Here is a 20,392-nt window from a genome sequence, read left to right as displayed (position 1 = left end):
TAGCAATTGAGTTACAAAACTCTTGGCAAGCATCATAACACTTTCGAAGGTGTAATCTCTTATCCCACATACATGGACTAATTATACAAATGAGTTAGCATCAAAATACTGGATAAGAGAATAGAACCTAGTACCTCTTACATCACACAAGACTTAAAATTCATTAGGCTGACATTTGGTGTTGAGAATTCTTCCTCTTTATTCTTTAGAATTCAAATTTTATAAAATTATAATACTTGTCTAGAAAAAATTTTAAAATTTTTCTTCTATGATATCAATTAAGAAGTTGATATTAGAAGAGCTTGACTAGAAATTAAATTTTAATGGTATTTAAATTGGAATAAGAATAAAAATTTCCACTAAACTATTACATTTTGTGCTTCTAGTGACATAATATGTATATTTTATAATTATGTGACTTATTTAAATGATTTAATGATTCATATAATTTCATATAGATAGATGATTTCATGAAATGATATGTGATGTGTTGGATGATATTTATCCAACTGGATTTGAGGATAAATCTTTATGGAAGTATGGTTGTTTATTTTTCCCTACGCATGTCATTATATAGGAAAATAAATTATGAAAAATATTTTTTTGAAGGGAAAAAAAACAGGAAAAAAAAATATTTCTAGTTACTATTTATATTAAACATCGATACTTCATAATTATATTATATTTTTTATTTTTTGATTTAATTTATTATATTTTTTATAATTTAAATGCTTATCCATATATAATAATTATGCATGTATACTAGATTTTAAATTAACAAAAATAGAATCATTTAACACTATAATAATATGACTCAGTAAATGATTTTCTAATTTTTCTTTCCTCAGGCTAAATGAATGAATGAAAATTAAACATTATCTCCTTCATTTACTTGTTATATTTTTTTGAAAACACTACCAAAATTTGAAAAAATATACATACATAATATATTAAATAATTAAACTATTTATTTTTTAAATAATATCTTATGAAATTATACTTAGATATTATAAAAATCTTATTAATTTGGAATATAATAAAATAAATAGCTTAAGATATATGATGTTATTTTTAGTCATGAATTTTTTATTTTTTAGCGTCAATATCCAAAGTTTTTCTTGCACTTGATTATTTTTCGAGTGTATGCAATCCCCTTGTCCCCCGCCTCCCCTCCCCATGCCACACACACACTATATTTATTCATTTCTTCTACTTTTGTTTTATTGAATTTTTTTAAATGGTTTTTATTTTTAATTACTATTTTGTGTTCACAGAGTTATTCGAGCACTTTATTATTCTCTCGAGCTTGTGTAGTCCCCTATTCAAGGCTAGATCTAGGCCTAGGCTGAAGGTCCCTATTATAACATGGTCTCGTAATTTTAGTTTAATAATTGGTTTTAGAACCTGCCCCCCCCCAACCAAAAAAAAAAAGAATAAAAAAACAATAGTGAGCTATGCGCTATTTCTCACCTCCAAGAAGATCCACAAATTATTAGATCAATAAAACCCAACCCAATTAAAATACCAAATTTGTTTTTTTGCCCAAAAAAAAAGTATTGTAACTTAAGAATTCCATATTTTCATTGACTATCAAGATGGTTATTAATATTGCATATCAAAAGGCAAGAAAGAGAATTAGCTATTACCAATTAAAAATGGGATGTTAGCAAAACCTATGTGCAAAATTTTCGTTAGCAATTTTGCATTTTTAAAAAATATAAAATTTAAATTATAAAAAATATAATTTATAAAGTTATATACAGTTAAAATATTTAAATCTAAAAATATTCCTCTTAAATTTATTGTCTTAGGCCTTAAATTATATTAAATATGCCCTATCCTAATCCTACACAATAAATAATTCAAGATACTTTAAATAGATACTAACTAATAGTTGTGAGCTTAACACTACTTAGATTTTTAAAATAGCATTTAAAATCTTGATCAAATTGTAGATTTTAATTAGCCTAACTAATAAAATATCTTGTTATTATTGAATAAGAAATATGAAATTCAATTATACTATATGAAAAAGTCAATTAATGTCTTGATATAATTATAAAAAGCAATTATCATAAAATAAAAGTCATAAATTTAAAATATAGATATATTAATTTTTGAAAAAAAAAATATTGAGCAAAATGGAATTCATAAAGATTCCATACCGTGCAAATATTTCTTTAGATGAAAATTCAAAATATCTTTAACATATATTTATGATGTAATGGTACAATTACATTCCCGGCCGAGTAGACAACCCAACAAAAGGAGATAATTTCTGCAGTGCCCTACGAGAAAATAAATAAAACAAAATTAAAATTGGGAAGTGTGTAATTAGAGGCAGTAGTAGTACTACTTTACTAATAACTCAACTTTATTAGAGTTCTAATCACTAATAAAGCTGAGCCTAAACCGTACTTATATAGCCTTAGCTCACCCTAAGACCCTCATTATCACTGTACGGAGTACTGTACAGTTTTTTGAGTTCAAAAAAGCTGTGTTCCTACTTGCTTCGTGGTATGAACGCGCCTGAAGAGAAAGTGGGATAAGACAAAAGCGCGTGAGAGTGCAACAGTTGAAATGGGCGTGTATCCCAAGGGAAAGGGAGAAAAACCAGAGGCAGGGAGGCACAGATGGAATGATAATTCCTACAAACAGTGACAGAAAATCTGGATATTCTTCACAAAGAGGGAGAGCTGTACCTAGTAGCAATAGCTGCTGCACTAATTGCTCTTTGTCCTCAAATCTCCCAGCAACACTCTTCTTTCTTTTCAATTTTAACTTTCTGCAAATTTAATACTATTTTCTTTTTCTTTTTTAACACAAAAATAAATATGGTTAAACTACCTTATGGCACTAAAATGTTGCATGAGTAATTTTAAAAAAACTATAACATGATATTATAGAAATGACACAGGTATGGCATCAATTTGACACTTTGATAAAATTTTTGTGCTTCTTAGAGCATCAATATTGAAAAATTCTACTCTATCCTATTTTACCATCCCAAAAAATTACTTTATCAATTATAGCATACTATTTTACAATACACCTTACATCCAAAAACTCTATTATTTTACTTTTTCATTAAAATATTATTTTTTTAATCTTTTTTTATTATTTTTTTCATATCATTAGCATTCTTCAATGCTAATGCTCTTAGGGTTTAAGAAAGTGTTTGGTATAAACACTTAAAAATACGTGTAAGTGAAAAAAGTGTATGAAAATACGTATAATATTGTTTAAAAACTGAAAACATGCATTTGAGTTACCATACCAAACGAGACCTTAGTTTTTAAGACTTGTTTTATTGTAAATGCCATAGAATTTTAGTCTATAGTGCCCACGCTATAATGATTGTTTTTATTGTTAAGTTAAGACAGTAATTGATTTGTCAAGATATAAATCACTTTTTGGTGTAAATAGGGTTTAAATATCGGATCTATTATTTGACAATAATAAACTTTACTAGTCGAACTATATAACTCTTTAAGAATTTTTTTGAGAATGAAGATTTCTCTTTTTAGTTTATTAAATTTGTCAATATGGTTATTTTAATTCTCTTATATTGTTGTTTAAAAATGTGGTTGATTATCTTTAAAACAATGAAGTTGCTTCACGTTTTAATAGAATTTATAACAATAAAAATGAATTATTCATTATAATATTCAATATTTAAAATAGAGAATTAAGAAAGAAAAAAAGTTGTTGACTTATCTCTCTTTCTCTACAAACCAATTCAAAGGAGTAATATAATAAATAAAATAAATCATAAAATAAGATGACAAAAGCACTTCACTTATACATTTATAACGAAATTAATTTATACACACATATGTCATGCAAAATAGAAAAGGTGAAAGAGTCAAAAAGGAATAATACATACATATGTCATGTAAGAATATTATAACATCGTTGACCATTGGCGGATTTACTTCTCTTATTCTATACGATACATTAATCAACAATTACTCCAAACTTTTCAAATATTTAAAAAAAAAAAATAAAATAGTGGAGCACCGAGAGGAGGATAGTTGAAATCATTGATCCCTAAGAATTGGGGGATACAATTATCATCTGCGACAAACAATATTCAACAATCAATCAAAATTTTCAAAACCTACTCACCAAAATTTGTTAGAAGTAGAGGGAGATGAAGGAGTATCGAAAGAGGGCTTGGAGTTGGAGCCTTGGAGGAGGGTTTAGAAGGAGCAAAGTGGTCTTGGAGAACGATAAGGGTTATATTATTAGGCTCAATGGTTTCTTACTTGACTTTCTCTCGACCATTTTGTTATGTTTCTTTTTTTAATAAAAAAGGGAAAAAAAAGCTTTCTATTTTTAAAATGGATGGTTCTAAGTGTTACATGGGGAGAGAGAACAACTCGTGACTAGGTGAGTTTTCCTTCTTCTTCTTTTTTTTTTTTTTTTTTTTAAACTAAAAATATATGAAATTAAAAATTGACTATTCTAATGAGAAAATCATTATTTATTATTAATAGTTGTATGAAAACGTGAAATGGCATCGTATTAAGAGAGTTAACAATGTTTTTAAGATAGCAATAAACGGAAGGACTGAAATAACTACATTATTAAAGTAAGTAGATTAAAATGAAACAAAAAAGAATATAATTAAACTTAATGAACTATAACGAAATTATAATCGAAATTATAGGAACAAAAATGAGTGATCTTACTTACCAGCTCAGTGTGATTCTTCTTCTCCAAAAAAAAAAAAACTCAATGTGATTCTAGATCCTATTGCAATGGTTCACCATGCTTGGAGCACCATCCATTATGAAACCCACATAGTCATCTTAGCCAACACGATATCAAATTTGTAGGCGACAACGGTAACGTAATGCACCTTCATCCTATAAATCTTTTGTCTTTAATTAATACCCCCACCTTGCCAAAAGTACGAGTATTCTTACTTACGTATTTAATAAGTTTTTAAATCTTATTTCAATGTTCCACCATGCTTAGGATTTTTAAGATTCTTTCCCAAGTCTTACATTGTGTTTTGTTGGGGGATAATAGGGAGGATGGAAAACAAAGGGAGGAAAATAGGGTGGAAAACAGTGTTTTCCACAGTTTGGCATGCTGAGGAAAATGCTGAGGATGGAAAACCCGAGAGAAAATTCTCTCCCGGGCCCACAATTTGCGTCCTCCCAAATTGGGAGGAAAATTGTGGAGAGAAAACTGCTCTTACCGTGGAATTACACAAATGCCCTCTCCCACCTACCCTCTTCACAAACACAACGGCTGTTCTGGAATCAAGTAAAAAAAAAAGAGAGCGAGAGCTAGAGAAAAAAAAGAGAGAATGAGAGCACTTCTTGAATGAGGGAAAAACGAAAGAAAAGAAGGGGGAGATAAAGAGATAAGAACAAACGTGTATGGAGGAAGAAAAAAAAAAAAAAAAAACAGAGAGCGAAAGCTGGAGAAAAAAAAAGGGAGAATGAGAGCACTTCTTGAATGAGGGAGAAAAAGAAAGAAAAGAAGGGGGAGATAAAGAGATAAGGACAACGTGTATGGAGAAAAAAAAAAAAACAGAGAGCTAGAGTTGGAGAAAAACAAAAGGAGAATGAGAGCACTTCTTGAATGAGGAAGAAAAGAAAAAAAGAAGAGGGAGATAAAGAGATAAGGACAACGTGTATGGAGGAAGAAAAAAAAAAACAGAGAGCGAAAGCTAGAGAAAAAAAAAGGGAGAATGAGAGCACTTCTTGAATGAGGGAGAAAAAGAAAAAAGAAGAAGGGGGAGATAAAGAGATAAGGACAAACATGTATGGAGGAGGAAAAAAAAACGAATGGATGAAATGAAATGAGAAAAATGAGAAATAATATAAAGAATAAAAAAATTGAGAAATGTTACCACAATATTTTCACAATAAATTTTAAGTAACTGATTATTATTAGTTAATATTGGTGAGTAAAAAAATAATTTCAGTGGTGGGTTCAAATTAGAACTAGTAACAACTTTTCACATAAATTTTATTGTGAAAGTATTGTAAAAAATGTTGTGGACGTAACATTTCTCATTGAAAAATATAATTGTTGGTAAATTTTATATTATTTAATGAGTACAAATAAATATATTTTTTACCCATTATGTAACAAGGTATAATAGTCAATTTATATAAACTATATTTTCTATCCTCCCACTTTTCTTTTCAACCAAATAAAAGAGTTTTCTACCCTCCCATTTTTTCATCCCTCCAACCAAACACACACAAGGTAAAACTAAATATTTTCCATCCTCCCACTTTTCCACTCCTCCAACCAAACAGATCCTTAGGTAGGGGTGGCAATTGGGTTGGTTGGGTCATAAAGAGGTTGGATACAATATTATCCATTTAATAATTTTTTATCCTCTTAAATATAAATTAAAAACCCATTATCCACTTAACTTATTTAACTAAAAGCCCGCTCATTTACCCCCAAAACCCTAAACTAGTTATATATATATTTGATGAGTTAATTAGCTTGTTTTGAGAAAATAATTAGCTAAATAAACATACCAACAATTTCAAATTTTAATGAGCTAAACACACCAAATTAATTCCATAAAAAAAATAAAAACACACACACACAGAGCAAATTAAAACATAATATCATATTTATCAAAAAATAATTATCAAATTCATCTAGATTAAATTAATCTTGAAGAAGAAACACGGGCATGAACAAATTTTCTCTCTTCAGATTTTCTTAGAAACCAAACAAATCCCATTGCCCAAAAAATCAATCATCGATATAGTCTCACAAATCATGACAAAATAAAATCATCAACAACCAAATTCGAATTGTAAAAATCATAAATGACCTTAGCAATTCTATGAAGGAGAGAGAGAGAGAGAGAGAGAGAGAGAGAGAGAGAGAGAGAGAGAGAGAGGGTGAAGAGTACATGATGCAGATTGATTAAGGGAGAAGAAAATATTTTAATATTTTATGTTGTTTCATCTTTCCTAGTAGAATTAGGATTTATTTGCTTTTACAAGTTTAATTAAAATCATTTTCCTAGTTAAATTGTTTTTCCTTTCTCAAATAGTTCCTATAAATACTCTTTATAGAAAGGTTGATTATTGTTATGCGTTGATTAATAAAAACTTGTTAGAGAGTGTAGGGACATGATTTTAGTTGACCCGATCCTTGTTAGTCAAGTATTGGCCTAAAAGGTCCCACACAATAAATTTTTTGTAGAGTATGGGCTAAAGAACTTGGTTCCAGTTGGCTTAAACGGTTTGTTACATGGGTTCAGGAGATACAAAAATAAGAACAAAAGGAGGTAGCGGTGAAAAGAGATCCTTCTCAGATGATAAGGTCTCCAACTTGATTAATGGGCATAGATTCATGCAAATAAAATTTCTCTACAATGCTCTCTCCTCTCTTTCTCTCTGTTTTTCTCATCTCCTTCTCTTGGGGGAATTCTACATATTATATAGACCCTCTCTTATCATCTGGGTTTTACACTTGTTGATCATCCAAACCCCTACTTGAGCACCTGTCCCATCAGACACCCTTATTAGTTTTTTGTGAGTTGCAGTGATCAAGGTAGCACTGTTCAGGGGTCTTCTCTTTATTAATGCGGCCAGGAGAGTAGTTGTGGTGCATTTAATGTGGTGGTGGCAGCCTTTGTTGAGATATTTTGGGTCTTCTTCCTTTATGCGTATTCGGGGAATGGGCTACAGTGGTTGAGATGCACTTTTGATCTGGGTTTTGCAGTGTCCAAGGAGGAATTCCTCCTCGGACATATTCTCTTGGCCCCAGTGGGCCTAAAATAGGGATTCTGGGCCACGATATCTCTTCGGACGAATTGGTCCTCGGACGGGCCCGGGGCCCAGTCAACTTATCACTTTGGGCCGGTCTCTACAGAGAGGTTTTCTCTATTATTTTGCCTACTAGCCTAGTGTTCTTATGGAATTTGGGTTTCGTGGAAGAGTTTTAGTAATTATGTGTTACAAATTTTGCTTCTACACTCAATGAGAGAGAGAGAGAGAGGGTGGCGGTGGTTGCTTTGTATGAGAGGAAGAAAGGAACACAAAGACAGGATGAAAAGGTCTAGGGTGGAAGAGAGAAAAATAATATAATAATGAATAAAATGAAATTTTTAATGAAAATAAAAGTAGTGTAATAAATTTGATGTAGGAGTTTTTACAATAAATTGGTTACAATAGTTTTTTAAATTGGTCAATATGGACATATTGGATTCGAGTCAAAACTAACCAACCTTGGTGCAATCCAAATCAGCTCGCAAATATGCCAAAAAATTCCTGACGGAATTCCAGGCAGTGCAGCAACCTTCCCAACCACAGTCCACACCGATCCGAGTTCATTGGAGAGCTCCTATCTTGGACATGGTTAAGGTCAATTTTGATGATGCACTATTCAGTTGGGAGTGAAAATCAGGGTTTGGAGTTGTTTTGGCTAGATGTTTTAGTAAATTACACTATTCTCATGTTAAGAGAGAGGGTAATATGGTTACTTATGTTTTGTCTCTTTTTACTTTAAATGTTTTAGATTATAGTGCGTGGATGGAGGATGCTCCACCACAGTTTCTTTCTTTTGTTTCTAGTAAACTTTGATGGGTTTTCTTTGAATAAAAGGTACTACATTGATTCTCAAAAAAAAAAAAAACTAATGTGAATGCTCTAAGTCTGAGGTGCTATCAGACCAATTGGGGGTCATTGGCTAATTCTAGAGGTCCTCAGTTAAAACTTTAAAAGATAAGTTGTACAAAAATAGTTAGAATAATACACCCTCATATTGGAAAGTAGTTGAAAGAAAAGTACCAGTAATCATAGTCCTATTTGCGTATTTTGTTAAAATATAAAAATAAAATTAAGTAAAAAATAAGAGATAGAAAATACAAAAAAGGAATGACAAGGTTCTAGTGTTTGGCCAGTTATATGTTTTCTTATTTAATTTTGTATTACAATTATACACTTACTTAAAAGGATAAAAATTAAAATAGAATAAATACAATAGCTTCAAATATTATTTAAACACATAATAATTTATTATATTATTGTATTATACATAATCTTGGTGTTAAATACTTAAAGTACTGAAAGTACTCCATACTATTTTAAATTGGTCAAACCTACTGTAAAAATTGATTTCAGAATTAATTTTATTCCAGAGGTCTTTAATTAAAAGATAAGTTGTACAAAATAATTAGAATGATAATTCACACACATAATGTAAAGTAGCTGAAAGAAAAGTAGTAATAATAATATAAGCTAAGGTTTTAGTAGGTTGTACCAAAAATTAGTTACGTATTTTCAATAAGTCGGCACCGTCTCTACAAACGTGGTTGGAGAATTCTAAATTGTATTCCAAAAATTCCACGTACAGAAAGAAACAACTTATTATTATCTTCTTTCCCATCAAAAAAGGAACAAATTATTATTTTCTTAATTTGTCTTACTTGACGTGCTCCTCTATCATACAATCACAGCCCTTGAAATTTTATTGGGAACCACGCAGTTCATATAAGTGGACGGTGTAAAAAATTTTGGTGTGAGCTTTGTCTTGTTTGGCATTAAGCATTGTACATCTTTTTAATACCTTTGCATGTCATGGTTGACTTAAAGTTTTTGACATGAAAGCCTCATGACATGAGTTAACCTACAAAGAATCCAAGATAGACAGGAGGAGGGCTAATGGTTTTTGGCTTTGACCATTTCAACTACAGGGACAATGAGAGAGAGAGAGAGAGAGAGAGAGGACCTAAGGCTAAGGGTGTGTGAACTTTAAGTTAAACTACGCACCCCATATCTTTGTGGGATAGGAATATACTAATATGACAACTTTACATATATATATATATATATATATATATATATATTAGTTGGGATTGATTAAAAAAAAAGTTGGAATTTATCTAGTATTTTAGCTATCTAAACACGGGTTATTATTTAGGGTTTTACTAAGGTACATCGTTAGGAAACTATTTAAGAAATTTTTTTTATAGAAAAATAAAAAAATGATTAACTTTTTTATTACAATTTTTTCAAATTCCTATAAATGGTTTCCAAAAATAGGTATATTGTTACAAATTTATGGGTAAACCTCACTTTGAAAATTTGTTGGCTTCATACCAAATGTTACAAATTCATAAGTAGAAATCACCCTTAAAAACTAGCTTGTAAGGAGATAGTGTCCAAGAGCTTATAAACACATGTTTAATCTTACACTTAATCCATATGAGATATTCAGATCAAAACACATACATTAACCAAACTTTTTTTTTAATAGTCATGACAAATTGAGATTAGAGGAAAGCTTAGGTTTGAACTAGATAATAAGGTCATCATCATAATTTACTATAGTAAAAAATGAGAGTTTATATAACTTTTTATACAAATTTGTTTACGTGTTGGATGGCACATATATATTCTTATGCTAAATAGTTTTGTAGAAGAAAATCAAATAAATACTTCATAAGTAAAGTTTTAATTTTTTAGGGTCAATTTGGTATTGTTGTTTAAACAATAGTTTTTAGTATTTAAACATCACAACACGTATTTCTACAACATTTTTGAATTCACACATATTTTCATGACACTTAAACAACATTATTAGAAATATTTTATGAAATGGGTCCTTATTTTTCCTCTTTGGGGTAAAATATAAAAATTTATAAATTTGTCTAGTTATCAGTAAATAAAAATTACCCACAAACAACTCCTTTATTAGAGTTTTTACTAAAGCTCAGAATAGGACTTTACGTACAAATCCTTTCTAATTAAGACATCTTTAAGGCCCCACGGCCCAACTCATGTGCCTAATTGTCTCCTTATTTTTTTATGAGATATTATTTTAATAATAATAATAATAATAATAATAATAATAATAATAATAATAATTTTATGGAATGTCCAAAAGATAAAAAATTGTAGTAATTTTATACCAAAATTCATGAGATACATTCTCTAATATTGACACAATTTTTTTTTTTATAATAATTAAAGTGACAAGTTGTATTTGTAGTAATATCATTTTCAAATGACCTTACTATTTTTTTTATATACATATATAAAACCTTATAACTGATAATTTTTTTAAAATAATTTGATATAATTTTAAGATTAATCACAACATACCAACTTAATAAAAAAACATTATAAAATTTTGTATACCACCTCAATAATAGTAAAAAAAACATTATAGAATTTTGTGGTGGAAGAATTATTGGTATCTTAATGGGAAAATGCGAGTATGGAAACAAAAATCAATAAATGAGTTCATATTTATTCAACAAGAAATAAGAAAAAAAGTTTAGGCCTTAGGAGATCCCAAGATTTTGTTTCCAATTAATTGACCCTACCCTACATACAGTAAAGGCAAAGTCGTCTTTCTAGGAAAATTAATACGAGGGTGCCCCCTATAGTATACAGTGAAGATGGGTGTGTCCCAAAACCAAAACACATTTTTATTTAATGTCTTTGAAGAATAATTTCTTTCTTTCATGGGGACTTTTGTTGGGTCATGAGTCATGACGACGTTGGCGTATGTTAGATAGTATAGACTTCTTTATGTGAGAGAGAGAGAGAGAGAGAGAGAGAGAGAGAGATAGATAGGGACTTTATGAGAGAGAGAGAGAGACTGAGATAGAGGTCAAAGCAAGGCAGTTGTGGTACTGTATAGGGGTAATGATTTAGGCTTAGAAGGGCAGGATACGAATTCAGAAGCTCGTGATATATATAAATATATATTATATATATATATATATATACATTTGTAAGTCACAGAGAATTTTCTGTTTTCATATCCAGCTTGCTTTTTTTTACTATTATGCAATATATATATATTTCTTTCTTTCTTTTGCAGTGCAAGCAGGGGGGGTTGAATCAGAAGCTAGCAGAAACAGGCAGCAGGTATTTTCAGAATCCCTTTTAAGGAATTTACAGACTCTCTCTCAGCCTCACCCTTCGTCTTTTCCTTTTCACTTCCAATCTCTCTCTTTCTGTCTTTATTTTTTCCTTCTTGCTTTTGAAGGTCTGTGTGCGTGTGCGTATATATTTGAACCCAGACAGTCCCAACGGGTTTCAAAGAATATCGTAGCACTGTACTGTTTTTAGGAGCCAAACCAAACCAAACCAAACCAAACCAAACTCAGAAGCCCTTTTTTTTTTTTTAATAATTTTTTTTGGAGAGTCTGAGAGGAAAAGGGTGTAAAGTCGAGCATTTTAAGGGGATCTGAGAGGAACCCAGGTGGTGAAATCTTGTTTAGAAGTGTAAAGATAGAGACTTTGTTGGATATTCAAGAGTGTTTGAGGAGAAGGAGCAAAAGTGTGTAGATCAAGAGGACAAAAGATGAGTAGTAGTTGTGGGAGAAATGGGGCTGTGAGGCAGTATATAAGATCAAAGGTGCCTCGCTTGAGATGGACTCCTGAGCTCCATCACTGTTTTGTTAATGCCATTGAGAGGCTTGGTGGCCATCACAGTAAGTAATTTCTCTCTGTCTCACTGCTTTTTGTTTCCTTCTGTGGCTTCCTTCACTCATGTCCTTGTTTTTCTTTTTATGTAGAGGCTACACCTAAGCTTGTTCTTCAATTGATGGATGTCAAAGGACTAACTATCTCACATGTCAAGAGCCATCTCCAGGTTCTTTTTTCTCTTTCTTTTTGTTAACTTATTCTACTCCTTCGTTTTTTTTTTTAAAAAAAAAACCTTTTGTGATGGTTCAAAATTTCAAGCATATTATTTAATTTCTTTCTTTTGGCTTGTTTGCATGGCTTCTCTTTGTTCCAACAGATGTATAGAAGCATGAGGGGTGACTTGAGCAGACAAGGTAACCTAAGCTTTCTAACCCCTTCTCCCCCCCCTTCCTTCCTTTTTATTTTTATTTTTTCTTGGTTTTTTGGCAGAAACATTTGAATAACATGCATTACACACATTCCTTAGCTACCAAAGCTCTTTATCTCTTTCCAACAGTATACCTTTTTAGGTTCTATTTTATATACCATTATTCTACTTAGACCATCCATAATCTTTTCCTCTATTGGTACTTCAGAATCTCAATTGATGGACTCACATGATACCATATCTTTTGGTAATGAGTGTCTGGATCCCTTCATTTATTCTTCCTTTTTAATTTTTAAAATTTTTTTTCTTCTATTTAGTTGATGCCAAAATAGATGAGAACAAAAGAAAACCATTATCTTTTCAGATCTTCTAGTATTGGCATATTTGATGAAAGCCACACCCCTCATTTACATCTGTCGCTTAAGATCTCAGTAATTATTATTATTATTATTTTTCAAATCAAAGGCTCTTTTAATGGTAGCTAGCTAGGACCCATTTACCTTTACTTTCTTCTAAAGCCTTTTTGTGTAGCAGATAGAGGTTCTACTCATCAGCAAAGAAGACAATCTTTTGAGGAGCATGATGATGATGATGAGTGTGTTGATGAAGTGAATGATGTGGGTTTTTATCCATTGTCAAAACCCCCCATTGGAAAAGAATCAGATTCTCCCTTCACCTACTGTACCCCTCTCCCTCGAAAAAGGTCAGCTTTGCTTTGCTTATTGTAGTTCACACTATTAAAATGTCAAAAAAAAGGTTCTACAATAGTGTAAATAAAGAAACAAAAAGAATAGGGAAAGGATTGCATGATCTTTCTTTGCTTTTTCAAACTTGTTTTTATTCTCTTATTGAAATGGAATTCTTATGTGTTTTCCTTTTCCCCTCAGAGCTAGAATTGAAACGATGAGTTCAATCTCTGAGAGCCTGCAATGCAGCCAAAGAATAAATGAGACAGTCTCAAATCCGTACTCTTTTGATGATTACATGCGGGCCATGGCTGAGCATAAGGGAATAAAAGAGGGTTGTGGTTCAAGATGGCAGACACAGCCTCAATCCCCAGCCTTCTTTCTGCCACGAGATCTTTACAACCTCAACTCTTTCAAATATGCGGTGCAAGAATCTCATTTCCTTAAGGTACGCTATCAAAAAGAATATATGTATCTCTCTTTCTCTTTCTCTGCTATTGCTTTAGTAGCTTTTTTAATGGGTTGAGTGTATTGTTAGTTTTTGGTTTCAATTTCTACCAAGATATATAGTATAATATATAAAGATGGCTTTTATTTTTTATTTTTTATTATACGACTCTGACAATGCTCTTATCTTATGACCGGTAGAGAAGCATGGAATATCCATGCTTTTCAGGTAAATAAGCGTCACTTGTATTGTCACATTGCGTTTTCTTACTTCCACGGCAATTGGGAAGAGTGTTTAACTTTAGTACTAGGTGTAGTACTTTCTAGGCTGCAATGTTAAACGAAATGAAAAATCTCTGATCTTTCACATACCAGTTCTTTTTTATATATAAAGGTGCAAAACTTACAGATCGGAAGCTACAGTGCCTGGAATCCTTTTTATATATACCTTTTTTTTTCTTCCCTGTTTTGTCCTTTTCTTTCCTTGGAGATGCTTGGTTGGTGAATACTTGTAACAGAACTATAGTGACTAGGCATTTGCTTCTGCATTCATTTTGTTGTCTTTTATAAAAGGTTCGGGGTTAATGTATGTCCTTAGAGCATCCGCAGCCCAAAATGTTATCCTATTCTACTTTACTATTCCAAAAATTACTTTATTAATTATACAATACAATTTTACAATACTCCAACATCCCAACTTTTATTTTACAATTCAACACATTAAAATAATATTTCTACACAATAAAATAATATATTCCAAAACTCAAATAAAAACAAAAACCCAAAACCCAAATCAGCTCTGCAACCACCTGCTACCACCACGACGACGACGACGAAGAACATACCCAAACTGTTGTTTTCTTGAAACCCTAGAAACCCCGGCCACAAACTCCGGCAACCACGACAACCCACAAAATCAAAATCAAACCAAACCACGGCAACCCCCAACTCCACCACCATGAACCCACAAAAAAATCCATCCCAAAATCAAACCAAACCAATAGCAAAATGCCATACCCAATTCCTTTAAGCACCGGTCACAGCAACCAAAAAAAAAAAAAAAAAACCCCTGCCCAGAACTCTGAGAAGATGATCCACGGAGAATACGATCCACGGAGAAGACGAGCCACCACAACCCACCACGATCCACAACCCACCACAATCCACGGAGAGCTTGGTGTTGGCAGCGATGGTGAGAGAGAGAGAGAGGGGATGAGAGAGGAGAGAGGCTTGGTCAGGTGGCTTGCGGTGGCCTTGACGATGGATTGCGGTGGGGCCTGTGACAGTGGGTCCGGCCATGGTGGCTTGATGATGGCGTTCATGTCCACCATGGTTTTGGGTTTGAAGAGGAGAGAACAAACAAGAGAGAAGAAGACATGAGAGAGAGGGAAATGAAAGAATGAGAAAGGAAGAGAGAGAAGAATCAGGGATAATATAATAATAATTTTTAATTATACAATCTTGCTATAGTGCCATCCTAGAAATAGGATGGTATTGTAGCAGTATTGTAACATTTTTTACAATTGGCACATTTTGCAAGTCGGGCTAGAGCAACATTTTAAGGCTGTGATGGTAAAATATATCAACATATACAATATACCATTTGGGCTGCGGATGCTCTTAGGGCATGCATTAACAAATCCGTTTTTGGAAAAATTTTATCGGGAATTAAAAAAGTTGTCAAAACTTTTTCAATTCTCAACAAAACTTTATCCAAAAATGGTTAGTAAAATCCTTTATAAAACATTATCATCCAGACAACATTTACTTACTGAATCTGCTCTTGGTCTATAATTGTGATTTTCTATGTACAATTTGTGTACTCACTAATCTTTCCCTAGCATCAAGCCTCAACTTTACAACATCTATCATTGGAGGTGACATGGGCACAACATCCATGTTAGTCATGTCTTAAAATGGTCATGTGTCAGTCATATCCCTGTCTAGTGCATGGAAATATTGTGCATAAACCTTATCCTTCACCTTAAAATCACTATCTCATGTTTTTATTTGAGTTTTCAAAATCAGTGTTAGTTTGGGCCCGTTTGGTACATGACATGTTTTCAGTTTTTAAACAATATTACACGTATTTCCACACTTTTTCACCCACAATTATTTTCAAAAAACTGAAAACTATTGATTCAACACCCGTACCAATTGGGTCCAACATTTTTTTTGAAAAGTTCTTGAATAAAATACTTACCAAAAAATTTATTGTTTTCTATGCCCTTCCATGTCCCCCCTTCCCCAATCAAATATTATAATTTTTATTATTAATTGCATGGCTAAAAAAATGGTTACGGTCTCTTATTGGTAGTTGGTATACCTGATACATTCTTTGGTATAAAATAGGAATGGTCAAATGGACCATTATTGCATTTGGGCAGAGAGTTACATTGGATGTAATGGGGATTTTCTAGTTGTGTGACTACCGCATTATTTGATTTATTGGGTTGTTCCCACTTGATCTTGCAATTTTATTTCTTCCAATTCAGCTCAAAGTTTTCAATTGGAAGTATTTTGAAATTTATTTCTAGAAGTAATCATCTTATGTGAAACTGTTGTGGCTTTATAAGTAAAATTTGATTAATGAGACACTTAAGCTACTGGAGGTTCAAATTTACATGGGTTGCTGTAGTCTACTAGAGATAGTTACTATCCCTAATTCTTTTTTACCATAAGTATGACTTACAGTTCCTATTAAAGCTAGTAGAGTAACTGAGTTGAATTGAATGCTTTTTAAATGTTACTGCTACTTTTGCTTGCAAGCAGCCAAGAGAAGATAAATCATTCATTTAAAAGGCTACCTAGTGATCTTGAAAAAAAAAAAAAATGCTTACAACATTATTGGTAAATGACTTTTTCACCTCCCCCTATCTGCTGAACATTTTTGTAATTTTATAGTCATAGCTTTGGAAGCTTCAGTACTCGTAAAGGTTCTCCTCACATGTATATTGCATTTAGCATGTTTTTGTTTTAACATTTACAAAATTATCCTCGATACAAAGTATTAACACTAAAATATACGACATCAAGTAATAAACTTGCACGAGCAAAACCTTCCTTCAACATGTGTTTGATAAACCATAAACTTGTTATCACGACCTCCTACTTTGTTGTTTAACAGGTATCCAGTCTAGAGGATCAAAAGCACGCCCCAGAAAGAAGGCCTAAACATGAGAACAATGGAAGGGGAAGTGCCCAAGAACAAGAAGTTGGTGGTTGCGAGTTGTCATTATCGCTCTCATTGCCTCATCCGTCCTCCCAGAAAAGCAATGCTTCTTCCGTGAGCGAGATCAGTGAGACAATCTCATCCTATTCTAGATCTTATTATAAAGATTGCTCCAGCTCATCTTCCGGAAAACATAGTATTAACCTAGACCTATCTATAGCTCTATGTTAATGTAGAATTCATCTTTTACCATGTTCCCATAATACTCTTTCAAAATTTCTTCGTTCTTTGTAATTTATTAGCAATTTATCAGCTTAACTCACCGACTTTCATGGACATGATCTATATTTATATTTGGAGACTTAGGTAAGAGCTTAACTTCAATCTGTTTTTGGCACCTGAAATCTGGTTTACTAATGTCCAAAATTGAGTAATGTTAGGGACACAATGTTTTTCATGACTATTGATATGACCTATTGTGACTAGAGTAACGTCACTTTTACTTTGGTCCACTATTCACACTGTTGTGATTATCCATGTCAATAGTTATTAAAAAGAGTAGTGTCTATAAACTTTTTGCTTGCCTGGACACTTGGACATACGAGGATGTAGATGCCTTCGAGAGGTTTTGTAACATCGTAAATTAAGCCTTTCTTTCTAAAGCTCTTAGTTTTTTTTTTTGATAAACTTTTCTAAAGCTCTTAGTTGTTTCTCAAATGTCACTGCTCTCTAGAATCATTTGCGAGGATAGGGCTAAAATCGAAATGAGTTGTACTTGTTCATGTACATTATGAGCGTGGTTTGGGAAAAATTTGTTATTTTGGCAATAAGTCAAATTCATTTAAATATAATAACATGATAGTGGAAATACAAATAAATAACATTGAAATTAAGGCGTGCAAATGTCGTTTAAATTGAGTGTAGTGCGTCTAGAATGATCTCTTTGCTAAGATCTCTCAAATGCTCCCAATTCCAAATTGAATCTCTTTCAATCCTCTGGGATAAAGACCTATATATCCCAATTACATTAAATAACGTAACTGGCAAAGGTTATGAGCTAGAAAATTTACTTATCTGTAAACAAAATATAAAACCCTAACACAAAAAGAATCTTCAAAGCAATTAAGTTTAGGGTCCGTTTAGTATGAGATTTTTAGTAATATTGTTTGTATTTTTTTGAAATACGTGTAGATAAAAAAGTGTGAAAATATGTGTAATGTTGCTTAAACACAGAAAACTGTTGTTTAAACAATGGTGACAAATGGGTCTTAAGTCTCTAGAATTTAATGAATTCCTCAAATTCTAGAGTAAAAGTGGCCCATCCCAAACCGAATTTTCATAGCTCCATTCCTTCACCTTCCTCCGCGTGCATGGGTTGAACTTATTTCTCCTACATTGATATAAATTAATATATTAATTATTTTTGAGAAAAATTAAAATATTAATCAAATCAAAGAAATTCAAAACTTATAAATTAATATATATATATATATATGTTTTTTTTGAGAAAAAGTAAGAGAATTTTATTGAACCAAATCCGATTGGAATATACTATTTAAATCATTAGGTAGAGATTCTACCCATACATCCGTGTCTACAAGTAAAACTATTCTCCTAGCTAAAGCATAAGCTAACCTATTCCCTTCTCGTCAAACATGGCTGAACTTGCAAGACCGCCCTAAACTCTTACAATCATCAATCACATGACCAAATAAATTGCTACACCTCCTAGACATATTCAGGACAGCAAGAACCCTTGCACGACCCCCCTCTTATCTCCACATCAAACAAGCTAAGCTCCTTAGCAAATAACAATGCACGACGGGCAGCCATGGCCTCCGCCAGCTCCACCGATTGAACCAAAGGAATTTTGCGACTCAACGCAGCGATAATTTGTCCCTGAAAATCACGGAACACCACTCCAATACCCGCAGATCCAGAAGCGTCAAAGAAGGCCGCATCAAAGTTACCTTTATATACCGACTCCGACGGCGGAGACCATTTCACTTGAACACGCCGAGCAGCAACCTGTGATGACTGATGATTCGCATTGAGAAATTCCATGACATAGTCCTTTGCTCGACTACCCAACTTGTGAAGACTCCAAGAGGGCTGCTTCTCCCTAATCCTATTGCGTCGCTGGCATAAGCTCCAGGCTATGGTGCAGAACAATGCAACCTAAAAATGAGAACCCTTCTGCATCACCGCCTCAAGCAAGTCAATAAAAGACCGATATGGTTTTTGGAACAAAGGAGCAAAACCCGGATTAGATTTCCACACAAATTGAGCTTGATCACACAGCTAAAGACTATGCAGCAACGTCTCCTGATGTTCCTCACGAAATTAATATAGCCCCACCTCCCCTCCTCTTTCCCCACTATATGACTATTTTAAAAAAAACGGACTCTTTTTTTCCTTTTTAATATGAAGTCAATTATTTTACTAAATATCCTATCAAATTTTTTATTTTATTTTATTTTACTAAATTGCTAACTTCTCACTTAAGGCTCATTAATCATATAAAACTTTCATTTTTCCATTCAAGTTATCAACTTATTATTTAATTAATTTATTTTAATATTAAAATGCTCCAATATAATGTGTTCGTGAACAAACTTGTAAGTATGAGACTCAATTAGATAAATATAATATAATATATTTATATGTATTAAAAGAAAAATACTTATATAGATTTGAGATTGTATTATGTAAGATTATAATAACTTCATGTGATATCATATTATTATTTGTGATTTTTAACAACATAATTTTGGTGAATTTAATTTGTGTAAGTCTATAAAATAAAATCATTTTAGCTAATTAATTTAAATAAAATAATTTTAACTATAATTTACTTATTAATTATTAATATAGATTTGTGAAGGGATGTAAATTTTTAGTCTTGGTGTATACTATAAATACTGAAAGATTAACTTAATCAAGTGACTCATGATAAAACCTAAGTTGTTTGATAAGAATATAATCTAGAATATATAATTTAGTTTGGTGATGAACACTTGGATCATGTTTGTTAAAAAAAGAAAAGAACCAATTTTGATCTTTTAATATTTGGCTTACTTAACTCAACTTGATTATTTGTGATATTTTGAAAATTTAGGGAGCTACCGATTTAGGTGAGTATTTGTGATTTTCCATTAAACCACCGAAACTTCTAATGATTTTCAATGTCTAGTGGAGAAGGTATGAACCAAAAGTCGATTGAAAGACTTGGTTCCTTTCTTTGGGTTTTCTATTAAACCATAAACACTTCTCTAAGGCA

At 32.0% G+C, this 20,392-nt stretch overlaps 1 protein-coding gene across 1 annotated transcript; it reads left to right on the top strand.

Moving 5' to 3' along the window:
* The first annotated feature begins 11,448 nt into the window (after positions 1-11,448).
* LOC115978630 (myb family transcription factor PHL12-like) lies at positions 11,449-17,516 on the top strand. Its single transcript, XM_031100463.1, has 8 exons — positions 11,449-11,739; positions 11,830-11,876; positions 11,998-12,445; positions 12,530-12,606; positions 12,757-12,793; positions 13,342-13,510; positions 13,695-13,941; positions 17,068-17,516. Exons 3-8 carry the CDS (start codon positions 12,316-12,318, stop codon positions 17,341-17,343), a joined length of 936 nt encoding a protein of 311 aa, XP_030956323.1. The 5' UTR covers positions 11,449-11,739; positions 11,830-11,876; positions 11,998-12,315; the 3' UTR covers positions 17,344-17,516.
* Positions 17,517-20,392: the final 2,876 nt, after the last annotated feature.

The sequence above is a fragment of the Quercus lobata genome, chromosome 3, assembly GCF_001633185.2.
Source record: "Quercus lobata isolate SW786 chromosome 3, ValleyOak3.0 Primary Assembly, whole genome shotgun sequence".
Classification (NCBI taxonomy): Eukaryota; Viridiplantae; Streptophyta; class Magnoliopsida; order Fagales; family Fagaceae; genus Quercus; species Quercus lobata.
Note: the sequence above shows the minus strand (reverse complement) of the source record. Positions and strands in the feature narration are given on the sequence as shown.

What these genes read in the sequence shown, in the direction of transcription:
- LOC115978630 (XM_031100463.1), top strand. Translation starts at nt 12,316, where the DNA reads ATGAGTAGTAGTTGTGGGAGAAATGGGGCTGTGAGGCAGTATATAAGA. An exon ending in ATGTCAAGAGCCATCTCCAG is followed by an intron (nt 12,607 to 12,756) that starts GTTCTTTTTTCT and finishes TTGTTCCAACAG; the next exon opens with ATGTATAGAAGCATGAGGGG. An exon ending in AAGAATCTCATTTCCTTAAG is followed by an intron (nt 13,942 to 17,067) that starts GTACGCTATCAA and finishes GTTGTTTAACAG; the next exon opens with GTATCCAGTCTAGAGGATCA.